The 19,189-nt window shown below is 40.8% G+C and overlaps 1 protein-coding gene across 3 annotated transcripts in view; it reads left to right on the top strand.

The window, feature by feature from the left end:
* The first annotated feature begins 3,906 nt into the window (after positions 1-3,906).
* The window catches only part of rapgef1a (Rap guanine nucleotide exchange factor (GEF) 1a), a 32,555-nt gene continuing 17,272 nt past the window's right edge, over positions 3,907-19,189 (top strand). The window contains exons 1-11 of one of the 3 annotated variants that reach the window (XM_034306856.2): positions 3,907-4,091; positions 7,976-8,124; positions 8,214-8,398; positions 8,706-8,862; positions 9,015-9,106; positions 9,534-9,689; positions 12,543-12,663; positions 12,996-13,176; positions 13,260-13,724; positions 15,233-15,435; positions 18,928-19,089. In XM_034306856.2, coding sequence (XP_034162747.2) covers positions 4,064-4,091; positions 7,976-8,124; positions 8,214-8,398; positions 8,706-8,862; positions 9,015-9,106; positions 9,534-9,689; positions 12,543-12,663; positions 12,996-13,176; positions 13,260-13,724; positions 15,233-15,435; positions 18,928-19,089 — 1,899 coding nt within the window. In that variant the 5' untranslated portion in view covers positions 3,907-4,063. The remainder of the gene's footprint in view (positions 4,092-7,975; positions 8,125-8,213; positions 8,399-8,705; positions 8,863-9,014; positions 9,107-9,533; positions 9,690-12,542; positions 12,664-12,995; positions 13,177-13,259; positions 13,725-15,232; positions 15,436-18,927; positions 19,090-19,189) is intronic. The other 2 variants (XM_034306857.2, XM_034306858.2) reach the window with 2 other exon arrangements.

Genomic DNA, 19,189 nt, shown 5'->3' on the forward strand with positions numbered 1-19,189 from the left:
AAAGGACAGTAGAATTGGAGCTGCCAGATTTGTTCTGAGTGACGAAGACAGGAATCAAACCTCCAGCTTTTTTTTTTTCCTCAGCAGATGGTAAAGTCACACTAACCACGAAGCAGGTCTGAAAATGATTTCTGAAAGAGGAAACATCATCAAGGGCTCTGTGACATTCCCCACCCTCAGCTTGCCCTTGCCTTTTTCCCCTTGAGGTGTCCCTCCTGCCTTCCTGCAATAGGCTATATCAGCTGAAGTGATGTTTTATTTTTAGAAATCTGATTGAGTTTCCTTCTTGAAAAGAACACAAAATGGCTGACAAAAGTCCTAAAATGTTCAGTATGATTTGCAGTGTCAGAACTACGGTGTGTGTAGCCGGCTACCTCACACACTCCTACATCTATCTCTGTTAGTGTGCTTATGTTTGTCTGTATTAATGATAAGTGTGATGTCTTTTGTAGCATATGGCATCCTACGTTTTTCACGTGTCATTATGTGAATAATCACATATTAAATATGAAATCACATTGCATACAAGTGAAAAATTAGCATATGAAAATGAATTTTCATATTTATGTAAATAGTTCAGGTGAAAATAAAAACAAATGTGCATGCATATGATAAGTTCACGTGACTCCTGAACGTGATGGGAAGATGAATGTTTTACCGAGAATCTCTTACATTACATGACACACTATCTGGTCAAAAGTATGTGGACACCTGAGCATCAGACTCATACGTGCTTTTTGAACATCCCATTCCAGATTTAGTTCTCTTTGCTGTTATAATCCCTTTGCTCCACTCTTCTGGGAAGGCTTTCCACTAGATTTTGGAGCGTTGTTGTGGGGATTTGTGTTCATTCAGCCCCAAGTGCATTAGCGAGGTCAGGCACTGATGTCTGATGAGGAGGCCTGGGGTGGAGTTGGTGTTCCAGTTCATCCCAAAGTGTTCAGTGGGGTTGAGGTCAGGGCTTTGTGCAGGACACTTGAGATCTTCCACTCCAACACTGTCATGCTGGAACAGGTTTGGGCCCATTAGTTCCAGCGAAGGGAAATCTTTCTAAGGTACGGCATACAAAGACTTTCTAGACAATTATGTGCTTCTAAATTTGTGACAACAGTTTGGGAAAGAACCACATATTGGTTTGATGGTCAGGTGTCCAAACTTTTGGCCATATAGTGTATATACAGTAATATGCACTTCAGCATGGGGTGAAGTCAATGACAGACAGGATTCTTATCAACTGATTAAATGGACTTTACCAATACATTTAGATTTATCAGTAAAAGGAAGCAAAGAGTGTGTCACTGTATGTCCTCAAGCATAATCACTTGATCCTGGTCAAGTTTGTTGTAGATTCAGTGGAATATATCCTGGAAACGCTGATGGCAATGCAGGAAAATGCCCTGGATGAGATGTAGGGCATTAATGGTTCACACCCAGGAGCAATTTACTGTAGATAATCCACCTACCAGCATGTTTTTGGGAGTGTGGATGAAAGTGGAGATCTCTTAGGAAACCCTTGAGAACCAGGGGAGAACATGTGAAAATTCCCTATTATTAATTCATACAGGCTACGATGGCTTTATTTTCCTGACTTGGAAACATTTGACAGCAGAAATATTCTATTTCAATTAAAAATAAAAATATATATTCTATAAGAAATTATGTACAAGTGACATTGTGGTAAAACAACTGTTTATAGTTTTTCTCACTAGCGTAAACACATTTCAGAAAAAGTGTCTCTGCTCTCAAATGTTTTAACACCTTTTTCAAAACCATACACACTTCATATAGTGTGAACAAAATGCCATGCTGGCACTAAAACCATGAGCACTCCACTCAAGAACGAAACATCAAAATCACAAATTTCTACAACAAGCCCACTGTTTTTCACACTGCACTGAACAATTGAGATCACAGCCATCACAAAGTGCGTGCTGACAGCTGAGCAGAAGACAACCGAGCGTTGGATATTGACAATCTTTTCGCCAATGTGGAATAACAGTCTGATATTCACTCATATTTGTTTATTCTGTTACTCAGAGGAACTGCTTTGCATATTAATTGCAAACTATTAAACCCATCACTGGATCAGCCAAAACCAAGACAATGGATCTGTGTGACATTTTCAGTATTTTCCTGTGAATATACAGTATGTCGTGTATTGTCTTTCATGCAAGGATTAAAACACTTGGGGCATGCTTTTATAGGAAAATAATCAACGACAGGGTGGTGTGACGTGGCCTGACACGAAGCGTTATTGATAGTATCCCGGAAGTTGATTTTTTTTTTCCAATGACAACACTTCCTGTACTCTTTTATTCATCTTATACCATAGCAATTCGACAACGGTAAAAAAAATTATTTATTAAAGAATGACACATGACGCTTTAAAAAAATAATAATTTCATTTAATGTTGTGGAACTTCCTTGAAATAAGTTATTTCCTGTTATCACTTATATTATAGTAGCTTCTGTATAAACAGCCTGTATAAAACACTGTATAAAATGCTGCTTGTCATGTTACATGTAAAACCAGAAAGCCCTCTGTCAAAAAGAAAGAAAAAAAAAGCTTTGCTACAAAGTGCTGACACTGGAGACTCCTTAGAAAAATGTTTCAGGATTCATGATATTCATGATTTGACCACAAGATGGAGCCAGAGTGAAAACAATCAGCTCTTACACTCCTCTCAGTGATGAACCACCTCTATACATATCACATTTACCATTAAAGACTGATTAAAGGTGTAGAAAGAGAGAAGTTCAGCTTTGTATAATAGCTATTTATGCAACTGTATATTTTATTATATAAGTATAAGAATATGTCTATGTTGTATTTGATGAACTATTTGCTCTACCACTGATTATGATCTACATGTTTGTTTTAATTATATATATAAGGGACCAATATAATTACATATATATTAGGAGAGTATAATTACTTTTTCCTAATTTATGGCAAAAAAAATGCCTTCCTTGTTATACATATTTTAGGGACATATTTAGTTAAAATTAGTAATATAAATGGCATATTAACAAGCTTAATCCCAAATATTATTACTATTACTATTGTTGTTGTTGTTGTTGTTGTTATTATTGGGTGGTACAGTGGGTCACAGCTCCAGGGTCTCTGTTTTGATCCTGAGCTCAGATGTGGATGTGTGGATAGAAGTGTGGAATTTTTGCATATTCTTCCATGTCCACATGGGTTTCCTCCAGGTTCTCTGGTTTCCTCTCACCTCCCAAAAAACACGCATGTAGATAACCTGGCTACTCTAAATTGTCCCTGAGTGTGAATCTCCCACCCCAGATCCAGTGTTCCCGTAATAGACTCAGCATCCACCTCAGGTCCAGCATTCCCGGGATAGATTCAGGATCCACCTCAGGTCCAGGGTTCCTGGGATAGACTTAGGACCCACCTCAGGTCCTTTGTTCCCGGAATAGACTGAGGGCCCACCTCAGGTCCAACGTTCCCGGGATAGACTGAGGGCCCACCTCAGGTCCAGCATTCCCAGGATAGACTCAGGACCCACTTCAGGTCCAGCATTCCCGGGATAGACTCAGGACCCACCTCAGGTCCAGCATTCCCAGGATAGACTCAGGACCCACCTCAGGTCCAGCATTCCCGGGATAGACTCAGGACCCACCTCAGGTCCAGCATTCCCGGGATAGACTCAGGACCCACCTCAGGTCCAGCATTCCTGGGATAGACTCAGGACTCACCACGACCCTGTCTACACCTCTAATCACGACCAGCCATCTCTGTGAATGTAATGAATGTCAGATAATGTCAAGTGATTTTACTACGTTGTCATCAGGACACCTTTATGCAGGCAGAGAAAATGTGTCCTGAGGGTATGAAAGATCTGTAGTATTATTTGCGCGTCATACCAACCGCCAGGTGGCGCTGTTTCCACTGCAGTCTCTGGTTGCACAGTGGACAAAACCGCTCACTGAGAGAGAGAGAGAGAGAGAGAGAGAGGGAATGACCAGTCTATCTTCTGCTACGATGCTGGAATAACACAGAATCCACACTGTATCTAACATCTAGCCCATATTTATCTGGAAGATGTCTGGGAAACTCGACAGTAAACAAGGTAAGCGCGAGTTATTCTTCACTTTCTATCTTCAATGCTTTGAGCTAACTAGCTAACTACAGCTAGCTAGCGAATTGGGACAGAACCGTGCTGTGGATACGGCCAGACTACAAGAGATGATTACAGCTAGCATCTGAGAGCTTTAGAGCTTTTAGCTTTTAGCCTTGACCAGAACGTTGGGGATACGTGGTGGAAGACGACAGGCTTATCAGCTAGCTGCCCTGCCCAGCTCATGTTAACAGTTAGACGGCTGAACAACAATGGTTAATCGCTGACTGGTTAGCATTAGCGGTTAGCCGCTCCGCCGGTGGGTGTGGACGGCGGGCCCTTCACTTTAGCTTAGCTTACACAGCGAACTTGAATGGCATAACCTAGGTATGTGTATATATGTATATGTATATGTGTATATACATTTTAACATTTCTATATAATACTTTATATAAACACTTTTATTCTAGCATAGCTGTTTTCACCAGGATAGTCAGCTATAATAGTAACTTGCTAGTTGGCTAGTTAGTGTTATGGTTATGACCCGAATGAACCTGTAGCCTGTTAATAATTATTTTTATTCCATTTTTAAGAGAATTTTTATTTTTAGCCAGGGTTAGGGTTTTAAAAATCAGATAAGTTATATTTTCCATGTAATTCTGCTTACAAATTTATCTAAAAACTTACTACGACGTTTTCACTGATTTCAGAATCCCAAATGACACCTTATTAAGACATAAAGTGCAGAACACAGAGCGTATAAGCCATTATTCCACACCCTTATATAGGACGCCTACATAGTGTGAAAGGATCAATTTGGGATTCAGCCTGTTTACTGTGATTTGTACAGAATAACAGTGTTAACAAGTTCTAATAAATGGGCAAGCAGGTATAAATGGAAAATATAATTTATCTGATAAAAAAAAAAAAAAAAACATAACGGATATTGTTAGGTAATGGTCTGTTTAAAAATATGATCATGCATTTTTTTTTAAACAGAGAGTAGAGAGTCATTATGATACTCTACATACCTACACCTTTATTTATATGAGTCAAATCAGGAGTTGTGTCTTAAGTCTGAGTCTAGTTCTGAGTCCTGGTGCATTTTTTTTTTTGGGACTTGGATGAGTCAGAGAGAGAGAGAGAGTGTGTGTGTGTGTGTGTGTGTGTGTGTGTGTGTGTGTGTGAGAGAGAGAGAGAGAAAGGATTACCTATACAGCACTGCTCGAGCGGAACAGACCATAGAACATGTTAGTATTAATTTAGGAGTGTTTCTGTTTATGAGTGCACTCATCCCTTTTTCCATTCCTCATACTGACTCAAGAGCTCTGAATATCTGGCGTTCCTATAATGTTTCAGTACCAGCTTTCTTTTAGGCTGCTTTCACATACGCAGTGTGTAGTCTGTTTGACCCGGACCCTTGTGCCTTTTCCTCTTTGTTGTGGTTTATTTGTGTCAATGAGACAACAGCGCTTACACTCAGGTCTGGACCAAAACAGTGGGCCCAAGTGTGAGGTCCAGTACCCCTTGAACTCTAATGAGAAAGCAATTCAACCCTGCAGAAATACAACAGGATTGTGAATTTCTTTTTTTTTTTTTTTTTTTTGGTAAATGTGAATGCGAGCTGCTGAACTGAGCCACAAGGTGCCAAAGGACAGAGCTGTAGAGCTGCAGAATTCCTGATGTTTGTGCCAGCGAACCAAAAGAGGAAGTAAACGATAGATACGATCCCCAGAATGTCTTAAGTGCAGATTCTGTGATCTGTACTTGATATTTTTGTGATTTGTACACTCACTTGGCTTTGTACTTTGTTTACCTTTTTGTGTCATTTACTATTCTGTCGAACACTGTGTAACCAAACAGCAAACAAATCAAACGAATTGATTCAAAAGGATTTTCCAAAAGTATTGCAAGTATTTTGCTCTCATTCAGACTTTGCAAATGGACTTTTAGGTGTGAAAGTGATATTTGTAAAAAAGTAACTCTTTCCAAGGCCAAGAACCTGGACTAAAGGGACATTTCTGGTTAGAGTGTAATAATTAAGACCAAAAAATCGGAAACCAGATCTATTTGTATTTGAGTTACTTCCTCTGTTTCTAGGTGCCAGAAGCAGTTCTTCCTTCTTTTACTATTGCTTGCCCACTTACTCAGATATTGAGGAAGTCAGCTTTCATGGGTAATTTCACCTGTTAACTGTAATGCTCTTATCAGCTAGAATGATCATTGATAAGACTGGGAACTTCCCTCCCTTTTCAACAGTTTAATAACACAGTTAGGCATGTATCACAGTCAAAGCTGAAAGTTCTGCTAGAACAGCTCTCAGTGTAGCTCAGAATGTTAAATGTTAGCTCTTGGCCTAGAACTAAAAAGGTCATGCGTTCAATTTCAGGTAATTGTTAGTGCCATTACGGTCTAGAGCACTTCAGAGGGACTTCCCTGCCACATTAGCTGCTTATTGTAAAACTAACCATGTTCTGTCACTCACTGATGCTGATCTCTGAGTTTTACTTTCTGTATTTTATATTCTCCTTTAGCAGTGCAGAATTGAGGGTATGAGGCGTTGTGTGGGCTGCTACCAGTTTAGCACTCTCGCTCTGAGGTGCTACGTGTGGGCTCTGACGTGAAACTCCACAGAACACCCACACTAACCTCAAGCTTAGTTCACTTGAAAGAGTCAAGGAAATTTCCCCTAAATGGTTTCGTTCACAATAGTGGCATCATCAGAACTCCACAGTGGTCTGCTTCAGCTCAAGTGTCGGAGTGAGCAGCGCCTCTGTGACACAGTGCCACGATTCAGCTCGCAGAAGAGGATCTGACCGCACACAATGGCCACACACTCTTCCTTCTTCCCGCTTCGCTTGTGTGTGTTCCTGAAGAGCATAAAAGGCTGAAATAATATGCCACTCTTGAGCATGAAATTGCTCCTTCCCTCTGTTTACATGCTAGGAGGAGTTACGAGGTACAACGTACAGCCTTTCATGTGGCCGTGTTTGAGTTAAAGTTATTTCGTCAAAAGGGGTGTAGTTCTGTGTTAAACATGCTGTGTTACACTGCTAGCTGTCTGTTAGGCCAGAACAGTTGATCATTTATGAATCATGATTGTAATTTTTGGCTTTTTGAAAATAATGTTAAATAAATAACTACAATGAATGTGAGCTTAGTTAATATCTAATTTTAGTCAGTTACTGGGGGTGGGAAGATTTTTTTTTTTTTGCCCCATTTTCTCCCTAATTTAGTCTTGGCCAATTCCTACTCACCAGCCAGGTCTAACCTGTCAGACAAAAGCTACCAAGGTTGGTAACACAGGCTTCTACAGAGACACATGAAGCGAGTGCTATCCACCTTCTTCTGTGTACACAAGCTCACAGACAGTGTCGCTCTGACTGACCGGAGAGAGAGAACATGCCACCCCTCCCACCCAGAGAGCACGGCCAATTTTGCTCTCTTGGACTCTCGACCACAGATGGCTGTATCTTCATCTGGATTTGAACCTCCCCTAACGATCCCCTGATGAAAGGGAGAATACTTTTCTGTTACACCACTCGGGATCCCATTTATATACTCCTTTTAAAACATATAGCCAATTAACGTGACTACAGACCAGTCAAAGATTTATACATGTGAGCAGGCTTATAATGTGTGTGAAAATTGCTGTTTTCTGTTTACTCAGAATGATACCTCTGCTTGTTCTGAGTGCTTGGGCTACTGATTTGTCTGCTCCTACTGGATATTGTTTTCAATACAACAAAACAATCCTGAATCTCATTTTAACCATCATTGGGCAGCCTTACCAAGACTTTCTTGTTTGTTCCCTTTTCTTTTAACTTCGCTTTCTCTACTTCTTTCTTTCTTTCTCTCTCTCTCTCTCTCTCTCTCTCTCTCTCTATGCCTCTCAGACTCCCAGCGCTCCAACCTGCAAACCTTCACAATGAGGCTAATAGACAGATTTCACTCCCCCAAGCCAAAAAGAGTACATCCATCGAAGAAAGCATCAAAGCCTCCAATAGAGCGAGTTGTCAAGACTCCTGAGAAGCCAGAAACTAAGGTAGCTTTGTGTGTGCACTGCATGTATACTCTGGCTGTTATCACTGTTGTGCTCTTTGCTGACCTGTTGTCCACCTCCAACTTTTTTAGGTTCAGAATCTCAGTCGGTTGGAAGAGAAGGAGAAAGAAGTGGTCAGTGCCTTGCGTTACTTCAAGACAATAATTGATAAGATGGTGGTGGACCGAAAAGTTCTGGAAATGCTTCCCGGATCTGCCAGTAAAGTGTTGGAGGCTATCATGCCTGTAGTGCGAATTGACCCCAAGATTCTGAAAAGGTGGGGACTTTTTATTTTATACTTTACATTTTCATGAAATGAAAAATAAAGCCATATCCAAGTCTTCTTCTGTTTTAGTTTCACAAAGAAGTCGGATTTTGACAAATGCATTTCTCCCATATTAGAGGCTCTCGGATATGTCAGATTCATCTGTTCCAGCTGTGCACCACATGTTGTCTGGGCCGAGCCCACAAATTCCGCACTTGCATATGATTTATTTGTTTTTTTCTTGCTGAATATTATGACTCGATGGCTATATTTTGTCCTGTTCCCTGAGTTATAATGTTTGGAGTTCATCTTTGTGCAGTTCCTCAGTGTCGTCCTGCCTCAGCCGAGTGTATCAGAGTCTGGCGAACCTCATCCGCTGGTCTGATCAGGTGATGCTGGGGGGAGTGGACTTGGAGCAGAAGGACACTGTTGTGAATGTTACCGGCATCATCAAAGCAGTGCTGGATGGGGTGAAGGTAACGCTTCATCATCATCATCTCTCTCTCTCTTTTTTTTTTTTTTTTTAAACACACCTGTCTAGCACACCTGAATCATCAGTTTTCCACTGTGTGTTCTGTGAAGTGGAAGTGGTGTGGCCAGTAATGGTACTGTCTGTGGTTTCCTGCAGGAACTGGTGAAGCTGATCTTGGAGAAACAGCAGCTCCCTTCCCCAACATCACCCACAGCCAAAAGTGTCCCATCAGTCCTCAGCTCAGAGAGGTGAAGGACACCAACACTCTACAGCCTTGTTTGCAATGCCTTGCATAAGTATAACCCTGAAAATACCACAGTGAAGCATGGTGGTGGCAGCATCATGTTGAGAATTACACTTGGCCTCTTGGTTGCTTCCAACCAAGGATTGTCAGGATTCAGAACTCACGATCTCCTGATGATATGGCGAACGCCTTTGTGTTGCACCACTCAGGAGCCCAAAATCAACAGCTTTTACTTAATCTGTTTGTTGATGACGTGAATTCACTTTGTGAGATTTTTTTTGATAATTGACAGTACATTGTGTAATATATCTAATAAATTTCTGTTATTTATTTTTCTGTATCTATAAGGAAGTGATTGTAGTGCACTGAAGTCACTGAACGCCAATATGTCACACGTTCTTTATGCATTAACGTGATTATGGTCGTTACAGTGTTCCAGAGCCTCCTGTTATAGAGACGGAAGACGAGAGCTCGACAAACTCCTCTGCACTGAGTCGTTCCACCGAGGCCCTGACTGACGCCCCCTCCGCTGAAGAAGCGGCGCCTCCCAAACCCCCACTTCCTGGCCTCAAAGTGCCCGAGCATTGGTAAGTGAGCTGACTCTGATTCACAGCTCCCGCTGTCTCTCACTGTCTGCTCATGAGAAAAGCGCCAACTGCCGTTGCTTTTCTTGGTACATTTGGGCAGATTGCATAGCCAGACGTGTTTGCAGATGATCATTCGGCGTTATCATGTAGTTCGGTTTCTATTTGGATGCACGCTGAGAGCTTTTTGGTTTCACTGGATGCAGATCGAAGCAGGCAAGGCTGTGGCTTTAGCTAGGCCCAAGCTCTATTCTCTCCAGATGATTACATAGCACTTTCGCTCAAATCTAACTGTTTGCAAGAAGTGTACATGGGAAGGTGTGAAGCAGGCTGTTATAAATAGTGCGCTTCTTTAGAACTAGTGTTTTCGTAGGGGTGCAGAGACGCCTGATATATGTTCTCCACTTCCTCTGACAAACTGTGGTGTTTCAAATGTTTTTTTAAAAAAGTTATTCTTCTGTAGCAGGGTGTGTCTTTTCTTACATACTATATCTTGTGTGATCAGTTTCATAACATTTATATTTTAAAATATGTTTAAATCATATTGTACATGAAGAACGTGAACTGAAGTGTAAAATCAACCCAATTTTTTACCCTATTTGGGTAAGGTAAGGTCTAGCACATTCCTCCTCTGAGACACGTGAAGCCAGTCATCGCATCTTTTCAAACTCCTGCTCATGCGACCTCACAGGGCAGCTTAACACACTCGGAGAAAGAGCGCTATCCGTCCTCTTCCACATACATGAGCTCTGAGATGCCCACTGTTAGCCACCTTGACTCTGATTAGGCTTGCATTCTCACAGAAGCATTTTTAAATCGTTTTCTCAAAAACGATGTTTGTGTGAGTAGGATAATTTTTATTTTATTATTATTGTTATTATTATTATTATTATTTTTGCAGATGGAGCTGGATATAGTGATGATTTATAATTACACTATCCGGTATAGGTTCCCTTATAAGTGTTGTTCCTAAAAGTTTCTTTCTCATGTCCTCTCGCTGAGTTTTTCCTCACCACTATCGCCTCTGGCTTGCTCATTAGAAATCTAACTCTACATTCGGATTTCTGTAAAGCTGCTTTGTGACAATATCTATTGTTAAAAGCGCTATACAGATAAAATTGAATATGTGCCTTCTGGACATCTTGTAGGCAGTTAACACTCATGCGGTAGCAGGTTTGCCCTTTTCTGTGCACATTTCTGTTGTAATGTGTTTGCCGTGGCTTCACCGTGTCTCCTGAAGTGAGCAGTGAGGGTTTTAACAGCACCCTGACCAGCATTTTACCCTTTACGGCAGGAGAGAGGGGGTATTTATTTCCAGCACGTTTAATGATAAACAGTGGAAGGAATTGCCACATCTAGTTGCACATCTGACTGTGTTTTAAAGTGAAGCTGCATTCGATCCAGATGTCTCTGTGGAAGACATTAAGGCTGGAATGAAGACTATGTCGTTTTAATTATTCGTCTGTCTGGAGGATTGCGTGGTGCACTCTGGAATGAATGTGTGAGATAGCACTGGTGATAGGTACAGCACAAAATAAAAAATGTAGCATTAAAGATAAAAAGGTTAAAAAGTCCATATTACATTCAGGAGCTGAAAGTGCATTAAATGTACAATGTTCAATACAAAACGTTGCAGCGTAAGTGAAACAAGAATAGCTTTTCCTATACAGGGTGATTAAAATACGTTAACTCTTACATACCTGACACTACAACACTGTAACCTTATGACACAAGGAGGTTAGGTTACTAGTTATGGACTGTCAAATGTAACTGTGTTGCTTCAGATGGTCTTGTGTCATGTGACATGCTCATTTAGTGCCACTGCAACCAAAAACTAAGATGACCTCTGATATGATGCTCATCTAAAAGCCACCGATAGGAGGACAGCATAGGATGAAGCCGAACTCAAAGCACCAAATATTTATATTTAAGCAAGCAAATAGAATTCCGTTATAGACTTTGGCCAAGATTTTATTGAGAGAATCTCACACAGTACAACAAATAATCTTAAGACTGCTGTAATCAAACAGTGTAAAACAGGCTTCATTTGTAATGTTGAATTGATCACTGCCTAAATTGTGTTTTTTTTTTTTTCTTTGTTCATCAAAATTATCATAGAATGTTTCACCTGCTTGGTGATTCTACAAGTAAAATATTAGCTTTACTTCTTGTTCGTGAATTAGCAGGGGAAAATCCCATAGCCACCAAGATTACATCTGTAACACCTGATGCAAAAGCTGACATCATTATCATGGCTGATTTTTATCTCATTCACGATGCTAAAAGGATTCTTGATTCTGACGTGTTCACATCCTCGTTCTCTCGCCTTGCTTTTCTAGAGAAAAATAACGCTTCATTTTGCAGTTATTACAAGCACTGGCACCGATATTGAATCTGATTTTCAACTTTTTTAGACACTTAACGTGAACATGAAAATATTTCAGAATGTATATACTGAGTAGTGAGACGAGTTATTAGATATTACATACTCAACTATTAATGATATGGAGCACTAGCACTGGGAAACCTTGGTATGCAACCCACACGGGTGCAAATGTGAACTTTTTTAAAAGCTGAAGCACTTTTCTTTTTGAAAGCATTACATTGAATTTCTAAACGTAAAGCCATATTGATCTAACATATACATTAAACAAATAAAAATGAATCTAGTTTAAATTGAGACCTGGTTAACGCTTTGATTTTTCCTTTCTTTTATGCACAGTACTGTTTCTTGTCGTCGTTGTTAATATTTGACGTAGTGACCGAGCATTTTATTCTCCACAGCTTTGGTTTTTCAAATCTCTACATACAAATAATATAGACATTTAATTAAACTTGTCCTTTTTCTGTCTCTAGTCCCCCAGCTCTTCCTCCTAAGAAGCGCCAGTCAGCTCCGTCTCCTACCCGAGTCGCCGTTGCTGCTCCGATCAGCCGTGCCACGAGTGGATCGAGTCTTCCTATCGGCATCTGCAGACAGGTACGTACACGATAGCAGCTATTTCTTTTTATATATTCTTACTGTAGTTACGTGATTTAATTTAGTCTACAGATGAAAATCTGCTTTCACTTCCTGATTGTTATTGTTGGCAAAGTGCTGTGGTATAATTGTAAAATAATCAACTTTGGGTGGTAAAGATAATCATTGATTATTTTCCTATAATAGCATGCACTCAGGTATTTTATTCCTTACTTTACAAGGATGAGAATGTGATGCAAACACATGTAACCTTAGTATGAAAAAACATTATACATACCGCACATGTTCTTTATTTGTGCACACTTAACTAACACCATCATGTTCATCTTCAGGACTATGATGCAGATGGTTTACAGCGGCGTTTTTCTGGTGGCAGTCACTCGTATGGTGGCGAGTCGCCACGCGGCTCTCCCTGCGGCAGCATGGGTAAACTGAGCAAATCAGATGAGCAGCTGTCCTCTCTGGAGCAGGACAGTGGACAGTGCTCTCGCAACACTAGCTGTGAGACACTAGGTGAGGGGTTTTCTTTCAAACACACCTTTTCTCTTCTTTTATAAATCTACACTTCGCTAACTGTCATCTGACATCTCATTCAGATACGGCAGAGAGCTACGACCCAGACTATGACTTCCTCAGAGAGGACTTATCCAGCGTGGATCAGATCTCTCTGCCTGCCGGAAGCTGTCTCAGCCCCCTTCCTGAGTCCCATGGGGAGCCATCCTCCTCCCCAACTCCGGGCCAGATTTCCTACGGTTCTCCCTCTCTCCATCACTCCGTCGCTCCTCCTCCGCACACCCTCATCACCCCTCCTGCTCTCCCGGAAAAGAAGCGGCGCAGCGGCAACTCTCAGGCACCCTTCGACGGCCTGGCGTCTCGGACCCCTTTCGAGCGCCTGCACTCCCACTACGACAACGTCACGGATGAGGAAATGCCCGTGCCGCCGTTCCCTCTGTTCCCTCTCTTCACTCCCGTGGTCGGATATGGAGCGGACTTTGTCGCCTCTGACAACACTTCCGTGCCTCAGTCTCCTCCACCTCTACCTGAGAAGAAGAGCAGACACAGTGAGTATTAGGGCTGTCAGATTTCTTAAGAATTGGAATATTAATTAGCAGTAATTCTGCACAAAGCATTTTAAACCCTTAAATCCTGGAAGCATGATGGGGAAAAAAGAGGAGGCTTTATTTTTAATGGGAATGTTTAATCATTTAAAGATACACCCTGATTAAATGATATAACAGCAGTCTCACCATAGGAACCACCTGGGATTTAAATGCCTCTCTCAGGGGTATAAAGGCAGTGCACAGTAGGATCTAACCTGCAGACTTTCAGCTACTTGTCATCCGTGTTAAGCACTGAACCACCTACAGCATGCTAACAAAATGCAGCTTTCTGCTGCACACTCAAAAACAAGAACCCATGAACTGGCAAGCACCCCTCGTGCAAAACAAGAAGTCCATGGGGTGGAGTCGGACCTGATCCAGCTCCTCCTACCTGGATGAATTCAAGCCAAAAGTGTGCTTAATGTGTTGTACAGGGGTTAGGGGTTAGGCTCCACATCCAGGCTCTGCAGCGAGGACTATACAGAAATATAAACACACTCCATATCTTCGTTTAAACTTGACTGTTCTCTCTTGTTCTCTTTTTTTTCGTCTTTATTCAGAGTTTGTCTCTTTTTGTTGTTTTGGTAGTATGTGTAGCCAATCAGCAATAAACAGTGCTGCTAGCCCCGCCCACACGTGTCATTAATTCAGTGCCAAATTTAAGCTGGTACCTTAAATAGTACAACCGGAACCTTTTGACAATGGACTGGTGGCCAATTAAAAGATGCCAAATCTTTTGGTACTAGAGGTTTCTGGTCTGTGATCTCTGTGATTGTCTAAACATATAGATATTTATTTGTTGTCATTAAATGCTATTCTGCGCTGAAGTTCTTGTATAAAATGTTTCGCAGATTTTTCCACTCGTCCCCCTTTTTTTTTTTTTCCCTTTTTTTTTTTTTTTTTTTTTTTTTTGTTCCCTTAAGGTGTGGTGAAATGGTGGTGTCAGATCTAGTATTAGGTCATATGGCATAAGGAGTTTGTCAGTGAAATTTGCAAGAGTCTGCTTGGGGCGTAGCTGTTGACACACAGGAAATGACCTCACACCAGGCTTCTCTCCCTGTGGACATTGTTTGGGTGGGATGGAGGGTGGGGAGGTGATGTAATACTTTGTGTACTGACAGCGTGCTGTGTAATATGGAGGCTTATATGCAGCTGCTGTTGTTTATTTCCACTCGTAAAGATTATGGTATGTTTTATTAGAGACGATTCCCTCCAGGATGTTATAGGTCTGAAGGGAGACTAAGAACCATAGTGTAACAGCTGATCTATAAATTATCAGTGGGTCGAAGATGAAACATGGACGATTTGCTACAGTTTATGACCCTCTTGTTACTTTGACCTCCATTTTATGGAAGTCATTAAATGTGGGTCATTGCCAGGGTAAGTGTGAGTGAGTCAGAATGTGAAGTGTGTGCTTGTAAGTGAAAGTGTGCAAAGTGTGCTAACACCTTCTCCTTCGTAACCCGCAGTCCTGAAGTACATGCAGTTCATGGAGGATTATTCAGAACCGCAGCCATCCGTCTTCTACCAAACACCACAGAGCGAGAGCATCTACGAGCAGCGCAACAGGCTCATACAGGAAGTGTACGGCTTCAGCGACTCGTTCAGCAGCAGTGACTCTGTGCACGAGCCCCTCCCTCCTCCAGCACTCCCACCCAAACAGAGGCAGCTGGTGAGCTCCACATGCTGAACACACTCACGCTCACTCTCTTTTCCTCTTTCAGGAACTTGCTGTCATACTGAACACACAAACACTCCACACACGTCGAATCGTGCGCTCGGGCTCAGACTCGAACGCATCTGAGTATTAATGAGCCTATATTGTTATCCTGTCGCAGACAGAACAAACATTAACTGTAATACTGCAGTGTGCAGTCGTTTTAACACTAACCGAATGAAAATTTCTTAAACCTGAGAAAATCACACTGCGGCTGGATCATAAATTTATCATTTGATAAAAACAGATCTGAAATTCACCCTTTTCAGCTTCATGCAGCCTCCACGCAGGATTATGTGCTCCAGCACGCAGGGCGAATCCCAAATCTACTCCTGTTCATTCTGTGTGTGGCACCATTGCAGAAGCCTTTACATGCTGAAATGTAGACATTTTCTGCAATCTGGTTTTGCAGGAAACAAGAAAATTGCATGTTTGCAAAATTTTAATTCCGATTCCGCCGAATGATGCCCTGCCTACTTCTTCATTTCTAACCTAATCAGCTTATGGGAAATATTACTTGCGTGTAATATCCGTCGCATCTATTTTAATTTTTATTGCATAATGCATAATTTAAAAGTATGTGAAAATAAAATTATAGTAATGCATAAAGTCAAATCTGTTTCTCTACATCAAGCGACATGGGTCATTTAGCCCACAATGTTGTGAAGCGCATGTTTTGACCTAAGTTAGATGATTAATGACTAATTGTAGAAAAGTGTGGCTTTTTTGCCTTTAAAATGCCTGCATATTCTAATATTGTGACAGCAGTAGTTAGTGTGCGCCCTTCAGCTCTTCTCGTCCAGACTTTTGCACAGTGGTGTGTTTGGCTCCCTCCCTCTGTAAACAGCAGTTATGCATTTAATCATACTCATTTTGCATTGGATTACTGTGTCGCAGCAGGCGCGCTCTCATTAAGCCCAGTCTGCACTGGCTGGTGTGATACGCCGCTGATGTGTCATCGCTTTTGTTTTTTCTTTCGTTCTGAGTCTGTTCTACATTTCATCATCTTCCTGACTCAGGCAGTGTGTGTGCGTGGTTGTTTGTGAACATGCTGTGTGTGTGTGTGTGTGTGTGTGTGTGTGTGTGTGTGTGTGTGTGTGTGAGAGAGAGAGAGAGAGAGAGAGAAAGAGACAGATACTAATTAGCCCCTTAGCGATGTACATAAAAATAAGAACCAAACCTCTAGAGAGAAGCGCAAGCCCAGGAGTAGGTGGTTCAAGGTCAGGTCTGGGTTTTGTTCTCAGGTTATCGCTGATACACCACAACACTGTTGAATTCTTGATTGTGACTGGTCGGAAGATGTTGATTAATTTTCTATAGCAGTAGCTCAAGCAGTAGCTTTGGCTGTAATTCAAATCACAGATTTATATCAGTGCATTCGTTCTAATACACTATTCACAGGGACTAATATGAGGACACTCCACATATCTAGGGTTAACAATAAACCGATTTAAATCCGTGTTTGTATTTAAATAATATTTGTTGAGGTGAGGTTTTGTCTAATAAGACTTTTAAGAAACATTTATGGAAGGAGTCTCTAGTATCAGTGCTTTGTAACAGTTAGTAAGTTTTACGCTACGGGAAAGTCTTCTGCCTTTTGGTTTCTCAGTAACACTATAAGTCATTTTTTTATTATTATTATTATTATTATTATTATTATTATTATTATTAATTTCAAGATAGAGAGAAAAAATCTTGTGAGGGAAAGAGTGTTTATAGCTGTTATAAGTCATAGAAAGAGCTAACTTATTTTATGGATGTTCCTCAACATTAAATGTAACTATAAACAGATAAGAAGTGCACCATATTAGTCTTTAATTAATAAAAAATATAATCCCTAATGAAATATTATTTCCTGTAGCACCGTCGTAAGTATTAAGTATTCCTTGCATATCAGAGTGCCTTAGATTCATTTTGTGCATAAAGTTTTTTTTTTTTCTTGTGGAATTTATGACTTTTTTAAAAATTTCTTTGGGATAATGTTTTTATTTTCCTGCTCTATACAGGAATATACACTATAATCCTCCAGGATTAAAGCTAACAGATATGCGCAATTCATTATCCCGTGTGTAGAAGCGTGGTTTAAAGAAGTGATTTACTTTCTGCAGAGAGAGAAGTAGAATAATCTCGAAAATCCTGTCTGCGCTTTTCTCTGTTCTCTTCCGATCTGTGTGAGGCCCTGAGGATAAGACTGACCTTCAGTACACCGTGCTGACTGCTGAGTTTCGCACAATTTGCACACTGCATCTACGGTTAAAAAAAAATGCTGATCCTGTTTTTATTGTTCTGCTTTATTTTAATCTCCCATGTGACCTATCTTGCACTTTAGTCTTTATTGTTGAGGATTCAGTGTGACTCAGCAAGAGAAACTACAGGTGTGTGTGTGTGTGTGTGTGTGTGGGTGTGTGTGTGTGTGTTTAATCAGGAGTAGGCAAATTCAGCATGCTAGTTATTTAATGCTATATGATGGAGCGATTGTTTGATTATTCTAGTCTGTTTAGGAACAAAATATTTGACAATGATTGGCAATCATTTTAAACAGGATTTTCTTTTACTTTTGCATTATAAATTCTTTCACCAAACTGCTTTAGACTTCCCTAATCTGATTGGTCAGAAGGCGTTGATTATCTATTAATAGAAATTTTCTAAAGCTGTAACTATTGTGCATTTTCTGACATTGAGAAAGACTTCAGGATGTAGTACATTTTTTGTCTTATTAGCAGAATTTTTTGTCTTATTAACTTTGAGAGAGAAAAAAGAGGCTGGTAACGGAGCGAATGTTTATAGTTGCTATAACACAAGCAATAACCTGTTTGATGGACGTTCCACAACGTAACTATAAAAGCATAAAAAGTACGTGTCGTTCTTTAATTTAAACAGAATGTAATAATTGGCAGATTGCTGTGGTATAAGGGGAATAAAACACACACACACAGGATGTGTTGTTATGGGTAAACAGTAACATCACATCACCCCGCTGTTGATTAATTTTCCTATAACAGCATGCCCTGTTGTGTTTTATGCCTTACTGAAAGGTATAAATTGCTTCTTAGTCATACTGAGTGCTTGTTGAAATGTTAAAATATTAACGAAATTAGAGTTAAATTAAATAAATCTAAATAGATGGTCAGTTATGTTTTAAATTTAGAGGGATTGCAATTAAAGTACGATTGATGATCAGCACCAGGCATGATTTACTGTTACAGTGTGGGTTATCCCTCTGTTTCTTTCCTCTTTAACAATGATTGTACCGCGCTGTTATGATGAGCCTTTTCTCTTTATAATCCCTCAACTCTCCTTCTTCTCTTTCAGCAGCCTCCTCCTTTGAACTACATTTGCTTTCATTCCTATAAATTTCCAGCTTATCTGATGACGTTACTCTCGTGCACAATCTGCCCTGCTTCTCTTCTGTAATCTCCTTTTCTCTCCGCTGCTTTCCTGTCCCAGGCCTCCTCTCACTCTGCGTCTCCTTCCTCATCCTCCTCTTCCTCTCTGTCGTGCCAGCTGCAGCCGGGTGGAGGCCCGGGTTCTGCTGAGGTGGACGCTGCTCTCAGTCTGTCCGCCTCGAGCTCCTCTCTGGGCTGCCCGGCTTCTCCTCCTGCCGCCACGGTGAGTCCTGCCTGCTTCGTGCTCACACCTTCACTTCCTTACTAACCCTTAGAGCCTTTTATTTCTGTGATATGAGACTGAGAGATCACTGAAATGTGGT

The sequence above is a fragment of the Pangasianodon hypophthalmus genome, chromosome 8, assembly GCF_027358585.1.
Source record: "Pangasianodon hypophthalmus isolate fPanHyp1 chromosome 8, fPanHyp1.pri, whole genome shotgun sequence".
NCBI classification, from domain to species: domain Eukaryota; kingdom Metazoa; phylum Chordata; class Actinopteri; order Siluriformes; family Pangasiidae; genus Pangasianodon; species Pangasianodon hypophthalmus.